Here is a 27,656-nt window from a genome sequence, read left to right as displayed (position 1 = left end):
GTGCTGAACTATCTGTTCAGACCCCAGACCTACAGGTTATAGAACAGAGCAGAAGTGCTGAACTATCTGTTCAGATCCCAGACCTACATACCTACAGGTTATAGAACAGAACAGAAGTGCTGAACTATCTGTTCAGATCCCAGACCTACAGACCTACAGGTTATAGAACAGAGCAGAAGTGCTGAACTATCTGTTCAGATCCCAGACCTACATACCTACAGGTTATAGAACAGAACAGAAGTGCTGAACTATCTGTTCAGACCCCAGACCTACATACCTACAGGTTATAGAACAGAGCAGAAGTGCTGAACTATCTGTTCAGACCCCAGACCTACATACCTACAGGTTATAGAACAGAGCAGAAGTGCTGAACTATCTGTTCAGACCCCATACCTACAGGTTATAGAACAGAGCAGAAGTGCTGAACTATCTGTTCAGACCCCATACCTACATACCTACAGGTTATAGAACAGAGCAGAAGTGCTGAACTATCTGTTCAGACCCCATACCTACAGGTTATAGAACAGAGCAGAAGCGCTGAACTATCTGTTCAGACCCCAGACCCCAGACCTACATAGCTACAGGTTATAGAACAGAGCAGAAGTGCTGAACTATCTGTTCAGACCCCATACCTACAGGTTATAGAACAGAGCAGAAGCGCTGAACTATCTGTTCAGATCCCAGACCTACATACCTACAGGTTATAGAACAGAGCAGAAGTGCTGAACTATCTGTTCAGACCCCATACCTACAGGTTATAGAACAGAGCAGAAGTGCTGAACTATCTGTTCAGACCCCAGACCTACATACCTACAGGTTATAGAACAGAGCAGAAGCGCTGAACCATCTGTTCAGATCCCAGACCTACATACCTACAGGTTATAGAACAGAGCAGAAGTGCTGAACTATCTGTTCAGACCCCAGACCTACATACCTACAGGTTATAGAACAGAGCAGAAGCGCTGAACCATCTGTTCAGATCCCAGACCTACATACCTACAGGTTATGGAGAAGTTGCTATTTTAGTGTTTCTCAAGTAGGTTATCTCAGGGATAAAGCCTACACTTCTATGACAAAGATAATACAACTTTATAGTAAATCCTACAGTAATGTCAGCAAAAACACTACAGTAAATACTACAGTATAGAACAGTCTGCAATAGCAAATGGTACTGTATTCCCTAAATATATATATACTTTTAAACCAGGGCCCACAAGGCCATTTTGAATGTAGCCTCTCTACAGTATAGTAAAGTTTTCTATTTAAACTATACTACAGTAAATACTACAGTATTGTTTTTGCATACTTTAGTCTGTAGTTTTTAGTCTACGACTTTAGTCCATAAAAACACTACAGTGAATACTTTAGAATTTATACCATAATATTGCATAGTATTTCTCATGTGGGAGGACGTACACTACATGACCAAAATTATGTGGACACCTGCTCGTCGAACATCTCATTCCAAAGTCATGGGAATTAATATGGACTTGATACCCCGTTTGCTGCTATAACAGCCTCTGTTCCTCTGGGAATGTTTTCCACTAGATATTAAAACATTGCTGCGGGGACCACAACAGCATTAGTGAGGTCGGGCATTGATGTTGAGTGATTATACCTGGCTCGAAGTTGGCATTCCAATTCATCCCAAAGGTGTTCAATGGGGTTGAGGTCAAGTTCTTCCACACCAATCTCGACAAACCATGTGTGTTTGGACATGTGTGTATGGACCTTTGTGCACAGGGGCATTGTCATGCTGAAACAGGAAAGGGCCTTCCCCAAACTGTTACCACAAAGTTGGAAGGACAGAATATTCTAGAATGTAATTGTATGCTGTAGCATTAAGATTCCCCTTCACTGGAACGAAGGGGCCTAGCCCAAACCATGAAAAACAGCCCCAGACCAGTATTCCTTCTTTACCCAACTTTACAGTTACCATTATGCATTCGGGCAGGTAGTGTTCTCCTGGTAGATGGTGAAGCGTGAACCATCACTCCAGAGAATGCGTTTCCACTGCTCCAGAGTCCAATGGCGGCAAGCTTTACACCACCCGACGTGGAGTGGCATTGTGCATGGTGATCTTAGCCTTGTGTGCTGCTGCTCGGCCATGGAAAATCATTTCATGAAGCCCCTGTCGAACAGTTATTGTGCTGACATTGCTTCCAGAGGCAGTTTGGAACTCGGTAGTGAGTGTTGCAACCAAGGACAGACGGTTTTTACGTGCTACGTGCTTTAGCACTCAGAGGTCCATTTCTGTGAGCTTGTGTGGCCCACCACTTCTTGGCTGAGGCGTTGTTGCTCCTAGGCGTTTCCACTTCACAAGAACACCATTACAGTTGACCGGGACAGCTCTAGTAGGCCAGACTTTTGACGAGCTGAATTGTCGGAAAGGTGGCATCCTATGACGGTGTCACGTTGAAAGACACTGAGCTCTTCAGTAAGACCATTCTACTGCCAATGTTTGTCTATGGAGATTTCATGGCTGTGTGCTCATTGTTATACACCTGTCAGCAAACTTGTGTGTCTGAAATAGCCAAATCCAGTCATTTGAAGCGGACCCCACATACTTAATTGTTTTTTATAGTGTATATTAAGTCAGGCACTGTCGCTAGGGCAATACGTAATACTGTATTTGTAATTAGAGTAAGTCAGGCTTTGTTAATCCTAAACCAAACCTTTGAAGATTAGGCCTCATATGCACTCTTGCCTAAAAAAAAATATAGATTACTTTTTTTCAGTCTCGAACTAAATAGTATACAGTTTGTTACCACAGGAGTGTTGATTACCATCATCGGTTGTACACAGCAAGCAAACCTGGAGGCTAGAAACGGGGAAATGTTTTTTTTTCACTGCTAGAGTAGGAAGTTAAACACGTCAGAGGTAAAACATATCAAGAGACATATCCCCACTATTCCTGTTTGTGACGGCGACTTGATCAAGTGGATACAAGAAGGACAGTTGGATGCCAGTCTCATGTTGTTGCTATGCTAGTCACGCTTCCCTATAGTCTACCTGGTTTCCGGTTTCAGAAACACTCAGACAGACACAGTACAGTTCTTAGAGCAGAGTTTAATGGTACGTGGGCTCCTGAGTGGCGAAATCCAGGCTGCATCACATCTGGCAGTGATTGGGAGTCCCATAGGGCGGTGCACAATTGGCCCAGGTTTGGCCGGTGTAGGTCATCATTGTAAATTTGAATTTGTTCTGAACTGGCTTGCCTGGTTAAATAAAAAAAACATGGCGAACACTCTTTTAACACGAAGCCTGATCCCAGATCTTTTATCCCTGGTCTTTCCATCACCTATGGCCATTGTCACAAGATGGCATACACAGATCTAGGGCCAAGTTATCAAGCCTTGTCTCTTGTCAAAGTGCAGAGTTGTTCCCCTACCGCCCCCAACCCCAGAGACCTTTCTTTGGCAATGACCCTACCTTTCAATAATTAATCAAATGAAAGTAATGTTTGAAGAATTGAATAATAAATGAATCCACAGGGCACCAGCCAACAAAGCACAGTTGGTCCCAGGAGTGAGTGAGTCACAACGCTGCATATGGCACCATGCTGGGATTTTCATCTGGCTGTTCCCATGTTTTATTAATACGCACACACTCACACACCGCAGAAACGTGTCTCTCACCAACAACAGTGCAACAAAAGCATCCCAGCCAGCCCATAAAGGCCATGATCAGTCGCCATGGTGCTACTTCAGTTAGAGTTTTGTGTTACAGAGAGATGGCGAAAATGGTGGATTAATGATGACTTCACTGCACAGACTTTCTTTTGATCCGGACAATCATGACGCTGTTATGATGTAGCAGAAAAGCTGTAGCTCCATCATCCATTGCCAGTGCATGCTTCACTCAGTAGCCATAGAGGGATGATGACAACGGTGAATTATGGATGATGTTATTACTGCACTTTTGCTGCTTTTCGACTGTAAAGGGGTGTGGTAAATGGCCAATATACCACGACTTAGAGCTGTTCTTAGGCACGGCACAACGTGGATACAGCCTTTAGCCGTGGTATGTTGGAGCAGGTCCACTGGATCCATGGCCTAGTGAGAGATTGGTGCCGGCCGTGGAGATGGAAACAGAAAAGCCTGAGCCTTTGGGTAGAACACTGGGGTAAATCTGTATGGAAACAGAAAAGCCTGAGCCTTTGGGTAGAACACTGGGGTAAATCTGTATGGAAACAGAAAAGCCTGAGCCTTTGGGTAGAACACTGGGGTAAATCTGTATGGAAACAGAAAAGCCTGAGCCTTTGGGTAAACACTGGGGTAAATCTGTATGGAAACAGAAAAGCCTGAGCCTTTGGGTAGAACACTGGGGTAAATCTGTATGGAAATAGAAAAGCCTGAGCCTTTGGGTAGAACACTGGGGTAAATCTGTATGGAAATAGAAAAGCCTGAGCCTTTGGGTAGAACACTGGGGTAAATCTGTATGGAAACAGAAAAGCCTGAGCCTTTGGGTAGAACACTGGGGTAAATCTGTATGGAAATGCACCATGAGAGATCCATCTGAAAACCTCAGGATCACTTCGTCTGCGTCCCAAAAGGCCACTGTATTCCCTATATAGTGCACTACTTTTAAACCAGGGCCCATAAGTCCATTTGGAATGCAGCCTCTCTTTTGGTGACACTTTCTTGAAAGGTGCGTCCTGACAGGTCCATAACAAATGAAAGTAAAAAATAAATAAATAATCTGAAATTATACTACCTGTAAATATATTCACCAGTAAACACAGACTCCCAGGAGAGAGTGAGTCATCATTAAGCTGTAACAAATCATTTTTGTTATGTCATGTTTATCACAACATTAAGACACTGTTATATGACACACAGTTCAAGGAAAGTACAACCTTATTCCTTCCATGCTCTTCCTCGCAGATCACATGCACACAGACGCATGCACACACACACACACACACACACACACACACACACACACACACACAAGGAAAGTGTTACATCATTCCTTCCACCCTCCTCCTCAGGGAGGAAGGGAGAGAGGAAAGGGATTTGGAAGCAGAGTGAGTCCGTAAATGGATGCTGACAGTCTAATACTTGAGAGACGAGAAAAAGCCATTTTTGTTCTGTACTGTAAATGCTCTTTAAAACTATTTACGGGATTGTGTCAAAAGTGGACTAATGAACAACATACTAAAATATAGTTTTTGAGTGAACTATCCCTTTAAAAACCCCTAGAGTTAATTGACACATGTCGCACGGTGATGTCATTTTGAATATTGAATAGCTCCCTGTGTGTTTATGCTAGAGACTTGACCGTTTCTTGTACTAGCTGCAGCTCCTCTCTTTCTGCCGATATAAAGGTTTCACCTACTCCTTAACATGGGCTTGCAAAAGCCATCTTTTTCTACACATGAGAGGATCCTGGCAAGAAAATCATCACAAAACTGTTTGTAAAACCCGAGCCGTGTGAGCTACAAACTCCTAAGATGACACTCTCACTAACACAACATTGTCAGTTGTTTGGCTCTACGACATCTCCAAGCATTATGGGAGTCGTCTGAACTCGCTGACGTCCTCATTTCAAAGAGATCTTCTCACAACACTGACTGTCCAGACCGATCCGTTAGAGCTACAAGGTGTTGGTTGTTCTGCTCTACGGCACACAACATTCAGGGGAGTCATCTGACAGTAACCCAGGCTGGAAAGAATTCTAAAAGAGAATAAGGGGGTAAAATGCTCCATGAATAACATGACCAAACATGCATCTGAATTATGATTTACATTTTCTTACACTGTATTTCTGTTCCAGAATCTGACATTGCTCGTATTTCTATATTTCTTCTTTTTTTTAATACATTTTTGGGATTTGCATGTATAGTTTTGTATTGTTTTGTATTACTTCACTGTTGTAGCTAGGAACATAAGCATTTCACTACACATAACATCTGCAAAATATGTGTAGGCGACCAATACAATTCTGTTTGCCATTCAAGCAAGAATATCAGAAATGTTTTAATCTCTTGTGAACAGACAATTGTATCATAACTAGTATCGTAGCATCTGTCAACAGACTGTGGGATGCCATGACTTAACAGTTTGTGGGATGCCACCTGCATGCTTAGTCCCCTCCTGTACTCCCTGTTCACTCATGACTGCGTGGCAGCGCATGACTCCACCACCATCATTAGGTTTGCAGACAACATGACGGTGGTAGGCCTGATCACTGAATACAATGAGACAGCCTAAAAGGAGGATGTCAAAGACCTGGCAGTGTGGTGCTAGGATAACAACTTCTCCCTCAACGTCAACAAGACAAAGGAGCTGATCGTGGACTACAGGAAATGGAAGGCCTAGCATGCCCCCATCCACATCGATGGGGCTGTTGTGGAACATGTCGAGTGCTTCAAGTTCCTTGGTGTCCACATCACTGGCATGGTCCACACACATCAACACCATCGTGAAGAGGGCATGACAATGCCTCTTCCCCTCAGGAGGCTGAAAAGATTTTTCATGGGCCTTGAGATCCTCAAAATGTTCTACAGATGCACCGTTAAGAGCATCTTGACTGGCTGCATCACCGCTTAGTATTGTAAAATCCTAGAGGAAAACCTGGTTCAGTTTGCTTTCCAGCAGACACTGGGAGACAAATTCACCTTTCAGCAGGACAATAACCTTGAGGCAAATCCAATGCAGCCCATTACTGAGTACCACTCTCCATATTTTCAAGCATAGTGGTGGCTGCATCATGTTATGGGTATGCTTGTCATCATTAAGGACTGAGGAGTTTTTCAGGATAAAAAAGAAACGGATTGGAGCCACAGGCAAAATCCTAGAGGAAAACCTGGTTCAGTCTGCTTTCCATCAAACACTGGGAGATTAATTTACCTTTCAGCAGGACAATAACCTAAAACACAAGGCCAAATATGCACTGGAATTGCTTACTAAGATGACATTGAAGGTTCCTCAGTGGCCAATTTACAGGTTTAACTTAAATTGGCTTGAAAATCTATGGCAAGACCTGCAAATGAGACCTGACAGAGATGTAAGATTTTTTTTAAAGGATAATGTGCAAATTTGGTCCAATCCAGGTTTGCAAAGCTCTTAGAGACTTACCCAAAAAGACTCACAACTGTAATCCCTGCCAAAACATATTCTAACATGTATTGACTCAGGGGGTTGAATACTTACAGTATGTAATCAAGATATATTTGTGTTTTATTTTGACAAACTTTATGATTTTTCTTCCACTTTGACAATAGAGTATTTTGTGTAGGTCGTTGACAAGAAAATGACAATTAAATCAATTTAATCCCACCTTGTAACACAACAACACGTGGAAAAAGTCCAGGGGTGTATAGACAGTATGGACAGTATATGACGAGGAAAGCTGAGTACAGCAGTAGTTATGTAGGATGAGCCCTCTAGAATGCATATGGAGTGACTGTATATCTAACTGTAGATCTGTCAGTATAGTGTATTATACACCACTTTTAAAGAGGCCCATCTGATGGGGGCACACCACTGAATTCCGTGTTGTCTACTGTGTACTGCGAGTTTGTCTGACTAAATGGATGTAAGTGGAAGATTAGAGGGGAGATGTCAGCATTTTTCAGATGTCTTCTCTGAGTGGTGCTCCCTTTCCTGTTGTCACTTTCCTGTTGTCACTTTCCTGTTGTCACATTTCTGTAAGTAAGTGTGTAAACATAGTCAAGCTATGTTTAAGTCACAAGGCAACATGCCACTATACAGTCCCCTTAGGTGGCTAGTAATATCTACACGCCGATGACATGAGTAGGATAACACTGTTAGATGTACCTATAGCTACTGATGGGAATTATTTACAGCGAAAAGGGATGGAGGGAGGCAAACGTCTTAGTGAAAGGCTTCCCTCAAGCAAACGTCTTCGTGAAAGGCAGAGCGATGAGGGGAGGAGGAGGCGGAGCAGGCAGAGGAGGATAGATAAAGAACATAATGGCTGCATAAAGAGAAAAATAATGCTTTAGGAGAAGATGATGACAGATAAGACAAAAGAGGAACCTAGAGGGCGGAGGAAGAAATATTGTCTCAGAGAGAAAGATGATATGTAGCAAATATCATTTCTTAAAACTACGAACATAATGATAATGAAAACATGCTGCTGTGTAGAGAATCCCATTACTGGCTCCATATTGCCTAAGTCCCGTTCCTGGCACCATATTCCATACATAGTGAACTACTTTTGACCAGAACCCTATTGGCCTATGGTGCCATTTGGAGCACGTTAATTGACCTCCCTCAAGCCACACTGTCAAATCAAATCAACAGCATTCTTACATAGGTATTCCTCTTGTCCAGATGGGTTAGGGCAAGTTGGGGCGGGGCAGCCTAGCAGTTAAGAGTGTTGGGCCTGGAACCAAAAGCTCACTGGTTTGAATCCCCAAACTGACTAGGTGAAAAAGCTGTCTGTGTCCTTGAGCAAGGCACTCAACCCCAATCCTCCTGAAAGTGGCTTTGGAAAAGAGTGTCTGCTAAATCACATAAAACATAAATGTACAGTCTTCCACACATGCACCTTTGTTTTATTATCCTTGTGGGGACCAAACAATTGATTCCCATTCAAAATCCTTTTTCCCTAACCTGAACCCTAAACATAACCCTAAACCCCTAACCCCCTAACCCTAAACCTAACCCCTGGTGAAATGTCACGTCTTGTCCGAAATGTCCTTGTGAGGACAGGTGAGGACCCCTCAAGGCTAGTAAAACCAAACACGCACACACACACGCACACACACACACACACACACACACACACACACACACACACACACACACACACACACACACACACACACACACACACACACACACACACACACACAGGGTTATCCATGAGTGCCAGAGTATGAACTTCCCCTTTCCCAGTTAATGAGTGTGATGTAGTGGTTAGTGGTCTCGTTATCCCTAACATGAAGGGAGGAGGTCTGGCTGCATGACGGGTGGCCCTGCCAAGTGCCTGAGGCTTGGAAGCTCGGTCGCAGGTAGCAGCACACCAGCTGTGGCTAGAGGGAGGGAGAGGGGTGTGTGTGTGTGTGTGTGTGTGTGTGTGTGTGTGTGTGTGTGTGTGTGTGTGTGTGTGTGTGTGTGTGTGTGTGTGTGTGTGTGTGTGTGTGGTCAAAGGGGAGGTTCTAGGAACAGATGCCCAGGTCGGGACCATGTGGAAGGAGCTGGAAGGTGTTAGAGGGAATAGGTTAATCACTGTGCAGACCACCATCCTTTATCCTTTTGTGTGTGTGTGTGTGTGTGTGTGTGGTCGGTCAGAGGGGATGTTCTGGAAACAGATGCCTGGGGTTGGGAGCCTGTGGAAGGAGCTGGAAGGTGTTAGGGGGTGTAGGTTAATCACTGTGCAGACCAGCCTCCTTAGCTGTCACCTTGGCAAATGGACACTAGGTAATGGAGAGGGTAGCTAGCTGGGGCTTAGGGCGTAGCATATAGAACACACCAGAGATGCTAGCTAGATAATAGAGTGGCTGTTTTGGATGGTTATTTTTAAGCAATAGTTGCTAGGGTCTTGGGGACAGGGGCTGGCTCACATTGGATGCAGACCTACAGTAGAACCAGCCTGTGTAGCAAAGAACCTAGCAACTCAGGTAAAATGGATGCTAGGTAATAGTGGGGCTGAGGCTGGCTTAACTTGGCAAGAGAAATTGGACCAGTCTGTAGCAACTCTGGTAAAATGGATGCTAAGTAATACCTAGGTAATTTAGCTGGTGCTGTGACTGGAGCTTGCTCACCTTGGCTAAAGCCGAGAGACATACTGTAGCATATTACAAATCAGGGATAAAATGGATGCTAAGCTTACTAGCTAATATAGGAATGGCCATATTTCTCCCAGCCAGTGGGTTTGACTAACATTGGTGTGACTCAGTGACTCAGTGGGGAAATGGATGATAGCTCCAAAGCTCTATGAGAGACTGTTTTGGATTGTCACTGCTTATTTCCTTTTGTTCGTTCAGGAAATATAAGACCCTATTCCGGTGTGTCGTTTCCCCAAAACTCCGGCCAGCCCCAGTGAAAATCCATGTGTGGTTTGGGACATGTTTCAGTAGCAAAACAATCTGGCTATTAGGAACAAATCAACACTATGCTCTTACGCACGTGCACACGTACACACGTACACACACACACACAAACACACACCCACACACACACACACACGCGCACACACGCGCACGCACACACACACACACACGCGCGCACACGCGCGCACGCACACACATACACACACACACACACACACATACGTAACGGTCCAGTGGTTTTCCCTAAGGCATTGAACTCATATAACTTAGCTGGTTGATATCTACCACAGCGTGCATCTGTCAATCAAAAAGTGAATTACTACTATGAGAAGACAAATATCCTTAACTCTCCATCACAATTCTCTCTACTTTCGCTTTCTCTTTCTCTTTCACCCAACCCTCCCTCCTCCCTCCACACCCCCCTCCCACCCTCCCGCCCCGTCTCCCTCCCTTACAGTCCAGTCATGTCCGCCGTTGTTTACCGCGCTCCACATCCAGAATTAAAGCTGAATGAGAGTGATAAATCAAGGAGAGGGAAATTCACTAACTCTCTCCGCCAGGTTTATGTGTTGGAGAGAGAGAGACAGATGGGAACACAGGAGAGAGAAAGAGAGGGAGAGAGAAACAGAGAGAAGGAAAGGGGATAACGAAAAAGGGAGATCGAGAGAGAGGGTGAGAGCGAGAGAGCGAGAGAGGAGCGAGAGAATCAAGCTTCAGTTCGTTAATCACTCTGAAAAGATGGCCAAGATGGGGTTTGTTGTTTGTTGTTTGGTTCGGCTCTGAAAATGATAGAGGGTGTGAGGGGGCGCCCATTTTCCTCTCTTTTCTTTACCCCCTCTGTTATTCTTTTATGACCGCTGCTGTATAGATAAAGGAGATTTACAATGGGGGGAAGTACAAGGAGAATAGAACGGAGAGTTACTTCTATGGGATCACAGATTACTAATTGGCCTCGGCTTGCAGTCCTCTATATGACTTAACTGCTTTATGAACCACAGAGCTGGGTTCAAATACTATAAAGAAATACTTTATCTGTGCTTGATTGAGTTTGCTTGGCTTAATGGAATTAATAGGAGAGTCGAAAAAGTGCAAACCCGGCTAGAGCGAAAGGATTTTAAATATTTTGAGTAGTATTTGAAGCCAGGTATGTTTAACATTCATTCCAGAAGAAGAATATCCCAACCCTGTAATTAAACTTCTTGCTCCATCTGTACTAAACCATTTAGTAATTCATCTGTTTTTTATTGGTGTTTTTGCAGCTGTAGTAGGATTTTCATTCTGTTGCGTTGATGTGAATAACATACAGTATATTAACAGTTGTTTATTGATTGATGTGTGTTACATTCAGGATCCATCTTGTCCATAATAACGAATCAACTGAATTGAAATGGAATTGAATCCATCCCCCATCACTTCATCCTCCCAAAATACTTACACCAACCCTCTCCCCGTCTCCACCCAGGTACCATCTCCATCAACACTCAGCGCCAGGCCTACACGGCCCCAGGAGAGAGTGAGATCCTGGACCTGGATGATAACCTGTACCTGGGAGGACTACCAGAGAATAAACTAGGCCTGGTCTTCCCCACAGAAGTACGTTATGATAGGATTGGATCAGTATTGTAAAGGGGGGTATATACCCGTTTAGGTTGAGTTTCTGAAAGATCAAACAATACATTTCTGTTACATTATCACACAAAAGTCTGTGCACTTTCATTTCTGTTAGTCATTTTATTAACCAATGTTTAATCCACTTCTTCAGGTGTGGACGGCTCTCTTGAACTATGGCTACGTGGGCTGCATCCGGGACCTGTTCATCGATGGCCAGAGTAAAGATGTCCGCCGCATGGCCGAGGTTCAGAAGGCTACCGGAGTCAAACCATCCTGCTCTAAAGAGCCGCCCAAGCAGTGCCTGTCAAACCCCTGTCAGAATAACGGTGTCTGCCGGGAGGGATGGAACCGTTACGTCTGTGACTGCTCAGGGACGGGATACCTGGGACGCTCCTGTGAGAGGGGTAAGTCATCAGGTTTTAAACAGTTTTGCTCTGTATTTCATCAGTTTCTGGTTTTGTTGCATGGCTATTGGTAAAGAGTTTTGTGACTCCTGTGATAGACGTTAGACACATTCCGTGTTTTTAGTGATTGGTTGATTGGTTAATTGCTGGAGGTTGGGATTGAGATCAAGATCAAGATTGTTTACACATTTCTGACAATGCTTGTGTAAAAATAAAATCTTGTTTGTGGAAAGTTCTCTATATACTAGTGCTGACTAGTTTGTTGAAAGATCTCTGTATTCTAGTGCTGACTAGTTTGTTGAAAGATCTCTGTATTCTAGTGCTGACTAGTTTGTTGAAAGATCTCTGTACTGTATTCTAGTGCTGACTAGTTTGTTGAAAGATCTCTGTATTCTAGTGCTGACTAGTTTGTTGAAAGATCTCTGTATTCTGGTGCTGACTAGTTTGTTGAAAGATCTCTGTATTCTGGTGCTGACTAGTTTGTTGAAAGATCTCTGTGACTAGTTTGTTGAAAGATCTCTGTTGCGTAGCGCCGACTAGTTTGTTGAAAGATCTCTGTAGCGTAGCGCTGACTAGTTTGTTGAAAGGTCTCTGTAGCATAGCGCTGACTAGTTTGTTGAAAGGTCGCTGTAGCATAGCGCTGACTAGTTTGTTGAAAGGTCTCTGTATCATAGCGCTGACTAGTTTGTTGAAAGGTCTCTGTGACTAGTTTGTTGAAAGGTCTCTGTATCATAGCGCTGACTAGTTTCTTGAAAGATCTCTGTGACTAGTTTGTTGAAAGGTCTCTGTAGCATAGCGCTGACTAGTTTGTTGAAAGGTCTCTGTAGCATAGCGCTGACTAGTTTGTTGAAAGGTCTCTGTAGCGTAGTGCTGACTAGTTTGTTGAAAGGTCTCTGTAGCGTAGTGCTGGCTAGTTTGTTGAAAGGTCTCTGTAGCGTAGTGCTGACTAGTTTGTTGAAAGGTCTCTGTAGCGTAGTGCTGGCTAGTTTGTTGAAAGGTCTCTGTAGCGTAGTGCTGACTAGTTTGTTGAAAGGTCTCTGTAGCGTAGTGCTGACTAGTTTGTTGAAAGGTCTCTGTAGCGTAGTGCTGGCTAGTTTGTTGAAAGGTCTCTGTAGCGTAGCGCTGACTAGTTTGTTGAAAGGTCTCTGTAGCGTAGTTTGCTGACTGGCTAGTTTGTTGAAAGGTCTCTGTAGCGTAGTGCTGACTAGTTTGTTGAAAGGTCTCTGTAGCGTAGTGCTGACTAGTTTGTTGAAAGGTCTCTGTAGCGTAGTGCTGACTAGTTTGTTGAAAGGTCTCTGTAGCGTAGTGCTGACTAGTTTGTTGAAAGGTCTCTGTAGCGTAGTGCTGACTAGTTTGTTGAAAGGTCTCTGTAGCGTAGTGCTGACTAGTTTGTTGAAAGGTCTCTGTAGCGTAGTGCTGACTAGTTTGTTGAAAGGTCTCTGTAGCGTAGTGCTGACTAGTTTGCTGGCCGTGTTTATTTCTATATTCTGCTGGACTCCAAGTTGTTTGGTGGGTGTGTGTACACTTCCCTCAGGACGTCAGTTTACAATCAGGTTATGAACGTAGATCCCTTCTCTCACTAGCCTTACTTTACCCCGCTGTGCACTGTCCTGTGGAGGAAAAGGAAGCAGGTGTGGGATTTAGAGGTGGTGGAGAAAGGAGAATTGAGGGGAGGAGGGCATCAGAATTAAATGTGAATATAATTGACATCAAAGGCTGCATTAAAAGAGAAGGGCTTTAAGCCGTTCATTACACACGCTGCAGATTTGGGATGCTTTGTCAAAGGAGAGAGAGGAGACACCACCTCCCTGCTTCTGTGTGTGTGGGTGCCTGTGTGTGTATAGTGGACACTCTGGGCTGCATGGTACTGAAGGAGGATCCTGTCAGTTGGACTATTTAATAGCAGGGCATAAGTTACCAACTCCAAGAAACCAAACAACAGAATGTGAATCCTAAATATATATGTTGAGGATGAAGAGTGAGAGAGATAGAGAAGCTGACTGCCCTTCACATAAAAAGGTTTTCACTAACAGTCAGGAATCGTTTCTTCAAAAATATGTTTCAGATAAGATTTATTTTCAATAAATAGATGAATACAAAACACAGCAGCGTTAAAAGACTAAGACCAAGAATAAAATAAACATCTTCACTGGTCTGTCCGTGCTTATCTCTATCTGCCTCTGGCACTCGCCCACCAACATTAAACACATGTAGCTCACTAGGTCGATTAGTTTGGAGGAGCCTACAATTAGCAATTAGCCAACCTGTGCTGATATTCAAATGTTGCTCACACACATTCAATGAAAGGCAATTAACTGGTTACAATGAAATGGTGGTAGAAAACAGGGCCATAAACACAAATAAACACATAAAATACACATTTAGCACAATCAGGCTTAAGAGAGGATATGTTCACATCATCACAGAAAGAAAGAAAGAAAGAAAGAAAGAAAGAAAGAAAGAAAGAAAGAAAGAAAGAAAGAAAGAAAGAAAGAAAGAAAGAAAGAAAGAAAGAAAGAAAGAAAGAAAAAGAGGTGGAGGAAAGAGAGAGAACGAGAGCCAGAGAGTGAGAGACATAGTGTGATAGACAGAGAGAGAGAGAGAGAGAGAGAGAGAGAGAGAGAATGAGAGCCAGAGAGTGAGAGACAGTGTGATAGACAGAGAGAGAGAGAGAGAGAGAACGAGAGCCAGAGAGTGAGAGACATAGTGTGATAGACAGAGAGAGAGAGAGAGAGAGAGAAAAAACGAGAGCCAGAGAGTGAGAGACATAGTGTGATAGACAGAGAGAGAGAGAGAGAGAGAGAGAGAGAGAGAGAGAGAGAGAGAGAGAGAGAGAGCCAGAGAGTGAGAGACATAGTGTGATAGACAGAGAGAGAGAGAGAGAGAGAGAGAGAGAGAGAGAGAGAGAGAGAGAGAGAAACGAGAGCCAGAGAGTGAGAGACATAGTGTGATAGACAGAGAGAGAGAGAGAGAGAGAGACAGAGAGAGAGAGAGAGAGAATGAGAGCCGGAGAGTGAGAGACATAGTGTGATAGACAGAGAGAGAGAGAGAGAGAGAGAGAGAGAGAGAGAGAGAGAGAGAGAGAGAGAGAACGAGAGCCAGAGAGTGAGAGACATAGTGTGATAGACAGAGAGAGAGAGAGAGAGAGAGAGAGAGAGAGAGAGAGAGAATGAGAGCTGGAGAGTGAGAGACAGTGTGATAGACAGAGAGAGAGAGAGAATGAGGGAATGAGGGGCATAGCTACAGTGATGGCAAAGGAGGTTGGTGGCACCTTAATTGGGGAGGACGGGCTCATAGTAATGGCTGGAACAGAATCAGTGGAATGCTATGAGACTCACCAAACACGTGGTATCCATGTGGTTAATACTATTCCATTTATTCCATTCCAGACATTATTATGAGCCGTCCTCCCCTAGCAGCCTCCTGTGAGTGAAAGTATAGGCCTCCTAAACTGCACTGTAAAATGGCTGTCTTCCCCTGCTAACAATTTGGCTCATTAAACCACTCACTCATGACCGGACTCCGAGTGGAATATCATCTCTCTCCCTCCTCTTCCTCCCACCTATCTGAGGTGTAGAGAGGAGGGGAACTATTAGTAGGTAGAGGGAGAGAGAGAAAATGAGAGTTTGAGAGTCTCCAAGGATGCCCCTTTGCTGTGAATAAGACATATAGTACCAGTCAAAAGTTTGGACACACCTACTCATTCAAAGGTTTTCTTTATTTGACTATTTTCTGCATTGTTGAATAATAGTGAAGACATCAAAATTATGAAATAACACATATGGAATCATGTACTGTAGTAACCAAAAAAGTGTTAAACAAATCAAAATATAATTAATATTTGAGATTCTTCAAAGTAGCCACCCTTTGCCTTGATGACAGCTTTACACACTCTTGGCATTCTCTCAACCAGCTTCATGAGGTAGTCACCTGGAATGCATTTCAATTAACAGGTGTGATTGTTAAAATTTAATTTGTGGAATGTATTTCCTTCTTAATACTTTTGAGCCAATCAGTTGTGTTGTGAGGTAGGGGTGGTATACAGAAGATAGCTCTATTTGGTCCATATTATGTCAAGAACAGCTCAAATAAGCAAAGAGAAATGACAGTCCATCATTACTTTAAGCCATGAAGATCAGTCAATCCGGAAAATGTCAAAAACTTTGAAAGTTTTTCTAGTGCAGTTGCAAAAACCATCAAGCACTATGATGAAACTGGCTCTCATGAGGACCACCACAGGAATGGAAGACCCGGAGTAACCTCTGCTGCAGAAGACAAGTTCATTAGAGTTACCAGCCTCAGAAATTGCTGCCCAAATAAATGCTTCACACAGTTCAATAACAGACATATCTCAACATCAACTGTTCAGAGTAGACTGCATGAATCAGGCATTCATTGTCGAATTGCTGCAAAGACACCAATAATAAGAAGAGACTTGCTTGGGCCAAGAAACCTGAGCAATGGACATTAGACCTGTGGAAATCTGTCCTTTGGTCTGATGAGTTCAAATTTGAGATTTCTGGTTCCAACTGCCGTGTCTTTGTGAGACGCAGTGTAGGTGAACGGATGATCTCTGCATGTGTGGTTCCCACTGTGAAGCATGGAGGAGGAGGTGTGATGGTGTGGGGGTGCTTTTCTGGTGACACTGTTAGTGATTTATTTAGAATTCAATGCACACCTAAACAGCATGGCTACCACAGCATTCTGCAGTGATATGCCATCTCATCTGGTTTGCGCTTAGTGGGACAATCATTTGTTTTCAACAGGACAATGACCCAAAACACCTCCAGGCTGTGTAAGGGTTATTTGACCAAGAAGGAGAGTGATGGAGTGCTGCATCAGATGACCTGGCCTCCACAATCACCCGACCTCACCCCAATTGAGATGGTTAGGGATGAGTTGGACCACAGAGTGAAGGAAAAGCAGCCAACAAGTGCTCTTCATATATAGGAACTCCTTCAAGACTGTTGGAAAAGCATTTAAGGTGAAGCTGGTTGAGAGAATGCCAAGAGTGTGCAAAGCTGTCATCAAGGCAAAGGGTGGCTACTTTGAGGAATCTAAGATATAAGTTGATTTGGTTACTACCTGATTCCATGTGTGTTATTTCATCGTTTTGATATCTTCATAAATATTCTACAATGTAGAAAATAGTACAAATAAAGAAAAACCCTTGAATGAGTGGGTGTATCCAAACGTTTGACTGGTACTGTATATGTAATTAGCATAAAGATGTGTAGTGCATATAAATGAAGATAACCATATTTCATATTGGCAATTCATTTCCAATCACTTGGCATTTCAACCGACATTGATCAAGGAAAAATCATAACCTTGCTTTTTCATTGGAACACAATATGTATTTAGTCTACAAAATATTGTATGCATTTGTGAAGTGCGAGCGTTTGTAAGCATGCGTGACTGAACGCGTGTGTATGTTTCATTCTGTCACCATGTAATTAGATACTGCTGTCTCTTGTCCCACTCGGCTGCGTCTTGTTTTTACGGGGAGGCGTTGCTGTAATGCCAAACTGGCCTGGATACCTTATCGACAAATGCTGCTGTTTATGACACACACACACACAGATACAAACACAAACACACACACACACACACACACACACACACACACACACACACACACACACACACACACACACACACACACACACACACACACACACACACACACACACACACACACACACACACACACACACACACACACACACACACACACACACACACACACACACACACACACACACACACACATACCGTTTCTGTTTGCTATAATTGTGTTGCCTTGCTATCTGCCTCCCGAAACACAGCCCATATAATGCTTTCCCTCCATCTTCCGTGATGCATCATGAATCATTTTAATTCTCCAGTTGTCTACAACATTAAAAAAAAACATCCAATCTCCTTCACTACTTAAAGTCTGGGATTTGGAATGCTGTTCAATTGTCATTTTCTCTTTGGGAGCCAGTTTGTTGGAGTCAGTCACACTTTTCCTGTTGTATTTGTAGATGTAAGAAGAAGTGAGATATTTGTAGATTTTGTATATATTTGTGGAAGTAAGTTTCTGTGTTATGAGCTACTGCACTGTACAGGTCCCATTTGTCATTTGTATTTGTAGATGAATTGGGTAGTATGGATTCAGGTTGCTGTGATGTAACCTATTAGTGCCTACTGTACTGCACGCTAAAGTGGTCAAGTGTAAGCAGCAGAGTTCAGCATGGTCGGTCGCTCACTGTGACTGTCCTGGTTTTGGCCAGTCAGCATTCTGACTGCTCAGAGGCTGTGTGTGTGTGTGTGTGTGTGTGTGTGTGTGTGTGTGTGTGTGTGTGTGTGTGTGTGTGTGTGTGTGTGTGTGTGTGTGTGTGTGTCCGTGCATGCATCTGTCTGTGTTTCCTGTTTCGGCCCAGCATTGACCTCCTGACCCCTCTGATTGGCTGTAGGCTGATTAGCAACAAGCTGTGACAATCAACATCCTCCTCAGATCACTGGAGCCAATTTGACCGTCTGTTTACAGAGACACTTTACATCAGTAGGAATAAATGGACTTCACACAGTTCGCAACGAGCCAGGTGGCCCAAACTGCTGCATATACCCTGACTGCTTGCACAGAACGCAAGAGAAATTACACACTTTTCCTTGTTATAAGAAATTCATGTTAGCAGGCAATATGAACTAAATATGCAGGTTTAAAAAATATATACTTGTGTATTGATTTTAAAGAAAGGCATTGATGTTTATGGTTAGGTACATTGGTGCAACGACAGTGCTTTTTTCACAAATGCGCTTGTTAAATCATCACCCGTTTGGAGAAGTAGGCTGTGATTCACTGAGAAATTAACAGGCACCACATCGATTATATGCAAAGCAGGACACGCTAGATAAACTAGTAATATCATCAACCATGTGTAGTTAACTAGTGATTATGTTAAGATTGATTGTTTTTATAAGATAAGTTTAATGCTAGCTAGCAACCTACCTTGGCTTCTTGCTGCCCTCGCGTAACAGGTAGTCAGCCTGCCACGCAGGCTCCTTGTGGATTGCAATGTAAGGCAGGTGGTTAGAGAGTTGGACTAGTAACCGGAAGGTTGCGAAAATGAATCCCTGAGCTGACAAGGTAAAAACCTGTCATTCTGCCCCTGAACAAGGCAGTTAACCCACTGTTCCTAGGCCGTCATTGAAAGTAAGAATGTGTTCTTAACTGACTTGCCTAGTTAAATAAAGGTGTAAAAAAAAACTGGGGGCAAATCGGTGTCCAAAAATACCGATTACCGATTGTTATGAAAACTTGAAATCGGCCCTAATTAATCGGCCATTCCGATGAATTGGTCGACCTCTAGTCACTTAGTTTAGTTTGTGATTTTACTCTGTCCATTTGTTGCTTTCACCTCAAACACATGCAGGTGTTTAATCTGAAACACAGCAACATTTTTGTTATGTAACGACAAATAACAGATGTTCAACTTCACTTTTCACTCAATTCTGCAATTGCTCATCCCTACTGCATAAATAGCTGAACAGTTTAGGATTATTTCACAAGAAAACCCACCAAATGGGCAATAAACGCAGATGGAATCGTAAAAGAAATAGCACCATCATGAATGTGTATGTATTGTAAATGTGTTCTGTAAGGCCCTACACAGCCTGTATATGTTTCAGCATAGTTCACCACTATTACGACATTGTTTTACTAAATAGTCACCAAATAGCACGGGTCTATATATCCATGTTGGAACAGGCATAGCTGTAACACGGTATGCACACACTGTTCTCTGTGGGCTTCAGAGGCAGAGGACATTCACTCTCTCTCTCAGTTTCAGTGAATAGGGTAGTGTGAATGACAGTAGGAGTATTAGGAAATATTAAAAATATTAAGAAATGCATAATTCAGGAGCTTTTTTGGCGACAGTGGTGGTTATAGGAGAACAAAAAGAGAGAGTGAGAGAGAGAGAACAGAGATAGTGAGTGAGGGGGAGGGAGGGAGTGAGAGAAGAGAGAGGGGGGAGGAGACAGCATAGAGGAGAGAGCTGTGAACGTACCCAGTCTGATGATTTCCTCTCCTTGCCTCTCACTCTACGGGTCTAATGTTTCCCATCCCTGCTAATGAGCTGACAGAGAAGGAGGGCACACAGTAGGACGTGAGGGAGGGAGAGAGAGAGAGCGAAAGAGAGGTAGAGAGAGGTTAGTCAATGGTAGTACTGGGAATGAGGAATGGAGGGAGGCAGGGAGAGAGAAGGAGATGAGCCCAGGACAGCAACACAATTAGACCCAACCGAATCATGAGAAAACAAAAATATAATTTCTTGACACATTGGAAAAATTCACAAAAAAAACAGCAAACTAGAATGGTGTTTGGGCCTAAACAGAGAGTACACAGCGGCAGAATACCTGACCACTGTGACTGACCCTAAACAGAGAGTACCCAGCGGCAGAATACCTGACCACTGTGACTGACCCTAAACAGAGAGTACCCAGCGGCAGAATACCTGACCACTGTGACTGACCCTAAACAGAGAGTACCCAGCGGCAGAATACCTGACCACTGTGACTGACCCTAAACAGAGAGTACCCAGTGGCAGAATACCTGACCACTGTGACTGACCCTAAACAGAGAGTACCCAGTGGCAGAATACCTGACCACTGTGACTGACCCTAAACAGAGAGTACCCAGTGGCAGAATACCTGACCACTGTGACTGACCCTAAACAGAGAGTACCCAGCGGCAGAATACCTGACCACTGTGACTGACCCTAAACAGAGAGTACCCAGTGGCAGAATACCTGACCACTGTGACTGACCCTAAACAGAGAGTACCCAGCGGCAGAATACCTGACCACTGTGACTGACCCTAAACAGAGAGTACCCAGCGGCAGAATACCTGACCACTGTGACTGACCCTAAACAGAGAGTACACAGCGGCAGAATACCTGACCACTGTGACTGACCCTAAACAGAGAGTACCCAGCGGCAGAATACCTGACCACTGTGACTGACCCTAAACAGAGAGTACACAGTGGCAGAATACCTGACCACTGTGACTGACCCTAAACAGAGAGTACACAGCGGCAGAATACCTGACCACTGTGACTGGCCCTAAACAGAGAGTACCCAGCGGCAGAATACCTGACCACTGTGACTGACCCTAAACAGAGAGTACCCAGCGGCAGAATACCTGACCACTGTGACTGGCCCTAAACAGAGAGTACCCAGCGGCAGAATACCTGACCACTGTGACTGACCCTAAACAGAGAGTACCCAGCGGCAGAATACCTGACCACTGTGACTGACCCTAAACAGAGAGTACCCAGCGGCAGAATACCTGACCACTGTGACTGACCCTAAACAGAGAGTACCCAGCGGCAGAATACCTGACCACTGTGACTGACCCTAAACAGAGAGTACCCAGCGGCAGAATACCTGACCACTGTGACTGACCCTAAACAGAGAGTACACAGCGGCAGAATACCTGACCACTGTGACTGACCCTAAACAGAGAGTACACAGCGGCAGAATACCTGACCACTGTGACTGACCCTAAACAGAGAGTACCCAGCGGCAGAATACCTGACCACTGTGACTGACCCTAAACAGAGAGTACCCAGTGGCAGAATACCCTGACCACTGTGACTGACCCTAAACAGAGAGTACCCAGCGGCAGAATACCTGACCACTGTGACTGACCCTAAACAGAGAGTACCCAGCGGCAGAATACCTGACCACTGTGACTGACCCTAAACAGAGAGTACCCAGCGGCAGAATACCTGACCACTGTGACTGACCCTAAACAGAGAGTACCCAGCAGAATACCTGACCACTGTGACTGACCCTAAACAGAACCCAGCGGCAGAATACCTGACCACTGTGACTGACCCTAAACAGAGAGTACCCAGCGGCAGAATACCTGACCACTGTGACTGACCCTAAACAGAGAGTACACAGCGGCAGAATACCTGACCACTGTGACCCTAAACAGACCCTAAATAGAGAGTACACAGCGGCAGAATACCTGACCACTGTGACTGACCCTAAACAGAGAGTACCCAGCAGAATACCTGACCACTGTGACAGAATACCTGACCACTGTGACTGACCCTAAACAGAGAGTACACAGTGGCAGAATACCTGACCACTGTGACTGACCCTAAACAGAGAGTACACAGCGGCAGAATACCTGACCACTGTGACTGACCCTAAACAGAGAGTACACAGTGGCAGAATACCTGACCACTGTGACTGACCCTAAACAGAGAGTACACAGTGGCAGAATACCTGACCACTGTGACTGACCCTAAACAGAAGTACACAGCGGCAGAATACCTGACCACTAAACAGAGAGTGAGAATACCTGACCCCCTAAACAGAGAGTACCCAGCGGCAGAATACCTGACCACTGTGACTGACCCTAAACAGAGAGTACCCAGCGGCAGAATACCTGACCACTGTGACTGACCCTAAACAGAGAGTACTCAGCGGCAGAATACCTGACCACTGTGACTGACCCCCTAAACAGAGAGTACACAGCGGCAGAATACCTGACCACTGTGACTGACCCTAAACAGAGAGTACACAGCGGCAGAATACCTGACCACTGTGACTGACCCTAAACAGAGAGTACACAGCGGCAGAATACCTGACCACTGTGACTGACCCTAAACAGAGAGTACACAGTGGCAGAATACACTGACCACTGTGACTGACCCTAAACAGAGAGTACCCAGCGGCAGAATACCTGACCACTGTGACTGACCCTAAACAGAGAGTACACAGCGGCAGAATACCTGACCACTGTGACTGACCCTAAACAGAGAGTACACAGACCACCCGGCAGAATACCTGACCACTGTGACTGACCCTAAACAGAGAGTACACAGTGGCAGAATACCTGACCACTGTGACTGACCCTAAACAGAGAGTACCCAGCGGCAGAATACCTGACCACTGTGACTGACCCTAAACAGAGAGTACACAGCGGCAGAATACCTGACCACTGTGACTGACCCTAAACAGAGAGTACCCAGCGGCAGAATACCTGACCACTGTGACTGACCCTAAACAGAGAGTACACAGCGGCAGAATACCTGACCACTGTGACTGACCCTAAACAGAGAGTACACAGCGGCAGAATACCTGACCACTGTGACTGACCCTAAACAGAGAGTACACAGCGGCAGAATACCTGACCACTGTGACTGACCCTAAACAGAGAGTACACAGTGGCAGAATACCTGACCACTGTGACTGACCCTAAACAGAGAGAACACAGTGGCAGAATACCTGACCACTGTGACTGACCCTAAACAGAGAGTACACAGCAGCATAATACCTGACCACTGTGACTGACCCTAAACAGAGAGTACACAGCGGCAGAATACCTGACCACTGTGACTGACCCTAAACAGAGAGTACACTGTGGCAGAATACCTGACCACTGTGACTGACCCTAAACAGAGAGTACCCAGCGGCAGAATACCTGACCACTGTGACTGACCCAAACTAAAGGAAAGCTTTGACTATGTACAGACTCAGTGAGCATAGCCTTGCTATTGAGAAAGGCCGCCGTAGGCAGACATGGCTCTCAAGAAAAGACAGGCTATGTGCTCACTGCCCACAAAATGAGGTGGAAACTGAGCTGCACTTCCTAACCTCCTGCCAAATGTATGACCATATTAGAGACACATATTTCCCTCAGATTACACAGATCCACCAATAATAAAAAACAAACCCAATTTGGATAAACTCCCATACCTACTTGGTGAAATACCACAGTGTGCCATCACAGCAGCAAGATTTGTGACCTGTTGCCACAAGAAAAGGGCAACCAGTGAAGAACAAACACCATTGTAAATACAACCCCATATTTATGTTTATTAATTTTCTCTTTTTTAATCATTTGCACATCGTTACAACACTATATATATATATACATAATATGACATTTGAAATGTCTTTATTCTTTTTTAACGTCTGTGAGTGTAATGTTTACTGTTCATTTTTATTGTTTATTTCACTTTTGTTTATTATCTACTTCACTTTGCTTTGGCAATGTTAACATATGTTTCCCATACCAATAAAGCCCTTACATTGAATTGAATTGAGGGAGAGAGAATATGGGCATAAGGGGTGCAAGTTATTTCCACGTTATGAAGATAAAGAGGTGAGCCAACTTGGATTCATATGTATTCATATGTACTCTTTTGTATTGACTTAATGGAAAACCTGTAGACTGTGAAGGGGTTACTGTGAATTTAACAGTAGCTTACAGGCAGCTCGGTGTCAAGTACAGTTCTGTTTTTCATATTACAGTACAGCTACTGTAATATAAATACGGTATCAAAGCAAATACCGTTTAATGACACAAAGTACAATACTGTACATTGGACTATATTATACTGTAAAAAAGTAAATGCTACTGTAATCCAAATGAATTAATGAATTAAATTCATTGAGGGGTGGTGCTTGCATTTCACAGTATTTTACAGTAATTACAAGCAATTTGTGCAAGCAGGTTTACTGCTAGGTTTACATATTAGAGCATATGAATGAATATTTGGTGTTAGATATCACTTGCACTTCTAGAGGCTTTAACACATGCTTCCAATCTGGCAGTGACTACAGGGCAAAACCAACCGAAAGGACGTAGCAAAATGAGCATCCATTTAAGGTTCAATACTTGCAGCCCCTCCAATCTGACTCCAAAACAGTTTAAGTTGAATGGGCTCTATAAGCATCTAACAGTTAAAGTAGTACAGAATTCTGACTCACAGGCGCAACAAATATAGCCGTCTACAAGGCATGCCTCAAAATATGCTATAACGACAATACCATGCACCCTCTAGTGGTCAAAAGGTGTTTAGTCCTCTAAAGATATGGTACGGTACTGTATTCTGTGGGGTGGAATTACAGTATCATTCGCAATACAGTAATGTTCCCACAATGCACCATAATTTACGTATGCTGCAATTACACATTTAAGATTTTTTTTTTTACTGTTGATAATACCTAAAGTGTCCATATAAATTACAGTTTTCCATTACAGTGTATGTTGAACCTTGATTACACTTCAGTCTGGTCACAGATAGAACAAGGAGCCAGATGTTTCACCGGATGTATAAATCTGAAGCATCCGGTTGGCATTTCCACTTCCCACAAAATATGGTGAGAAGAGGAAGCCCAGTGGCCGGCAGTGGGAGAAGATGGAGCGAGATGGAACTGGGCCGACATTCTGCTGATTTTCTCATTGAAGAAAAGCCCATCTCAATACAGTTTTCTGCCCCCAAACTTAATCTGTTACAAATTTTGTTGACCATTTGCCAAAGTTTCTAAATATTGTGTTGTTTAGAAGGAGTGTAAGGGTGAATTTATGTATTGCACGAGCACACTTCACAGAGAAGGTGTTCCCTAGCGGAAATATGCAAATACGTGCTAGGACGCGCAAATAGAATCTCGCTAGCTCGCTGCTTGGCTCTGTCCACCTGCTTGCTTGTTCTGCCCACTATGCTTATTTTGCTTCCTTTGAAAATGACACAGATAATCTATCTTGGGTTAGTTATAAATATATTTGGTCTGGTGTTTCACCTCAGCTTTTTCTCTCTTCATATGGCCCTTTCTTCTCTTTCTGTTGCCCTCTCTTCACACCTTTTCTCCGTCTCTCCCTGCCACTCTCCCCCTCATCATCTTTGGTATTATGCCATGTGTGTGACTGGCGTCGGCGGTTAGAGCTGTCTAGCTAGAGAGTAGGAGCCGTGGTGCAGACAGACAGAACGGAGGAGCCACCCTGGCACACTGCCAGCTGTTTTGATGCCTCCAGATTGTAGACTGGAGCCTGTGTTTGTGTGTGTGTGACACAGGAGGCTGCTGAGGGGAGGACAGCTGATAATAATGGCTGGGATGGAGTAAATCAAACACATTGAATTTGGAAAGGATCTGTTGTACACCCGACCGTTGCTGATGTGCAGGAGATAAGGAGTAACAATGAAATGAAAAGGAATTTCTGCACCTTCAGGATCAGTGCACAATTTTCTATTTAATTAGGCTGATCTCTCGTTCGCCAGACCTTCATCAGAGCATACCAATACACAATGGCAATGTGTGTGAATGCAATCAGGCATGAGGAGCAACACCTGTGTACAACACAAATGCCAGGAAGCACATCAGCAATCAATTATCTCAGAGAAAGTGTGCCTTGATCAAGGCAGTTAAGGTTCTAAATTTCAGTATATTTTTTAACTAATTCCTTATGTAATTGTACATAAAAATAATAATAATAAAATAAATAAAAAATAAATATATATATACACTACCGTTCAGAAGTTTGGGGTCACGTAGAAATGTCCTTGTTTTTAGAAAACAACAAAACATTTTTGTCCATTAAAATAACATCAAATTTATCAGAAATACAGTGTAGACATTGTTAATGTTGTAAATGACTATTGTAGCTGGAAACGGCAGATTTTTTTATGGCATATCTACATACAGTAGACGTACAGAGACCCAATGGCACATTGTGTTAGCTACTCCAAGTTGATCATTTTAAATGGATAATTGATTATGAGAAAACCCTTTTGCAATTGTGTTAGCACAGCTGAAAATTGTTGTGCTGTTTCAAGAAGCAATACAACTGTCCTTCTTTAGACTAGTTGAGTATCTGGAGCATCAGCATTTTTAGGTTTGATTACAGGCTCAAAATGGCCAGAAACAAAGAACTTTCTTCTGAAACTCGTCAGTCTATTTTGTTCTGAGAAATGAAGGGTATTCCATGAGATAAATTGCCAAGAAACTAAAGATCTCGTACAACGCTGTGTACTAATCCCTTCACAGACAAGCACAAACTGGCTCTAACCAGAATAGAACGAGGAGTGGGATGCCCAACTGAGCAAGAGGAGCAAGAGGACATTTACATTAGAGTGTCTAGTTTGAGAAACAGACGCCTCACAAGTCCTCAGCTGGCAGCAAAACACCAGTCTCAACGTCAACAGTGAAGAGGCGACTCCGGGATGCTGGCCTTCTAGGCAGAGTTCCAGTGTCTGTGTTGTAGAAAACGCCATATCTCAGACTGGCCAATAAAAAGAAAAGATTAAGATGGGCAAAATAACACAGACACTGGAACTCTGCCTAGAAGGCCAGCATCCCGGAGTCGCCTCTTCACTGTTGACGTTGAGACTGGTAGAATAACTGTTTCTGACTCATATCGATGCTACATAGGCTGTTTTCAAAGGGATTCTTTACTTTCTAAAGGCAGCTAAAGAAATGTTTGAGTTTGATACAATTCCATCAATTGAGTTCCAGCCATTACTATGAGCCCGTCCCACCACCCTCATATGATGTGTGGTTGTGCGTACGTGGGTATATGGGTCTGTATATCTGTCTGTCTGTGTGTGTGTGTGTGTGTGTGTGTGTGTGTGTGTGTGTGTGTGTGTGTGTGTGTGTGTGTGTGTGTGTGTGTGTGGTGTGTGTGTGTGTGTGTGTGTGTGTGTGTGTGTGTGTGTGTGTGTGTGTGTGTGTGTGTGTGTGTGTTTGTGCATGTGTGTATGGGTGTGCAGCTAGCAGGCAGAAAGAGCTGTCAGAAGAATTAGCCTTCACATCTCCAATCATGGTGTACC

General features: G+C 43.8%; 1 protein-coding gene across 23 annotated transcripts in view; it reads left to right on the top strand.

Annotated features, from left to right (window-relative positions):
- Nucleotides 1-27,656, top strand: part of nrxn1a (neurexin 1a) — a 616,431-nt gene that overhangs the window by 212,860 nt on the left and 375,915 nt on the right. For all 23 annotated transcript variants that reach the window (XM_042306235.1, XM_042306230.1, XM_042306233.1 and 20 more), the window contains 2 exons: nt 11,490-11,620; nt 11,790-12,042. In XM_042306235.1, the coding sequence (XP_042162169.1) occupies nt 11,490-11,620; nt 11,790-12,042 (384 nt within the window). The remainder of the gene's footprint in view (nt 1-11,489; nt 11,621-11,789; nt 12,043-27,656) is intronic.

Source organism: Oncorhynchus tshawytscha, linkage group LG25 (genome assembly GCF_018296145.1).
Source record: "Oncorhynchus tshawytscha isolate Ot180627B linkage group LG25, Otsh_v2.0, whole genome shotgun sequence".
In the NCBI taxonomy this organism is placed as follows: Eukaryota; Metazoa; Chordata; class Actinopteri; order Salmoniformes; family Salmonidae; genus Oncorhynchus; species Oncorhynchus tshawytscha.
The sequence above is the reverse complement of the archived record's forward strand: the minus strand, read 5'-3'. Positions and strand labels throughout refer to the sequence as shown.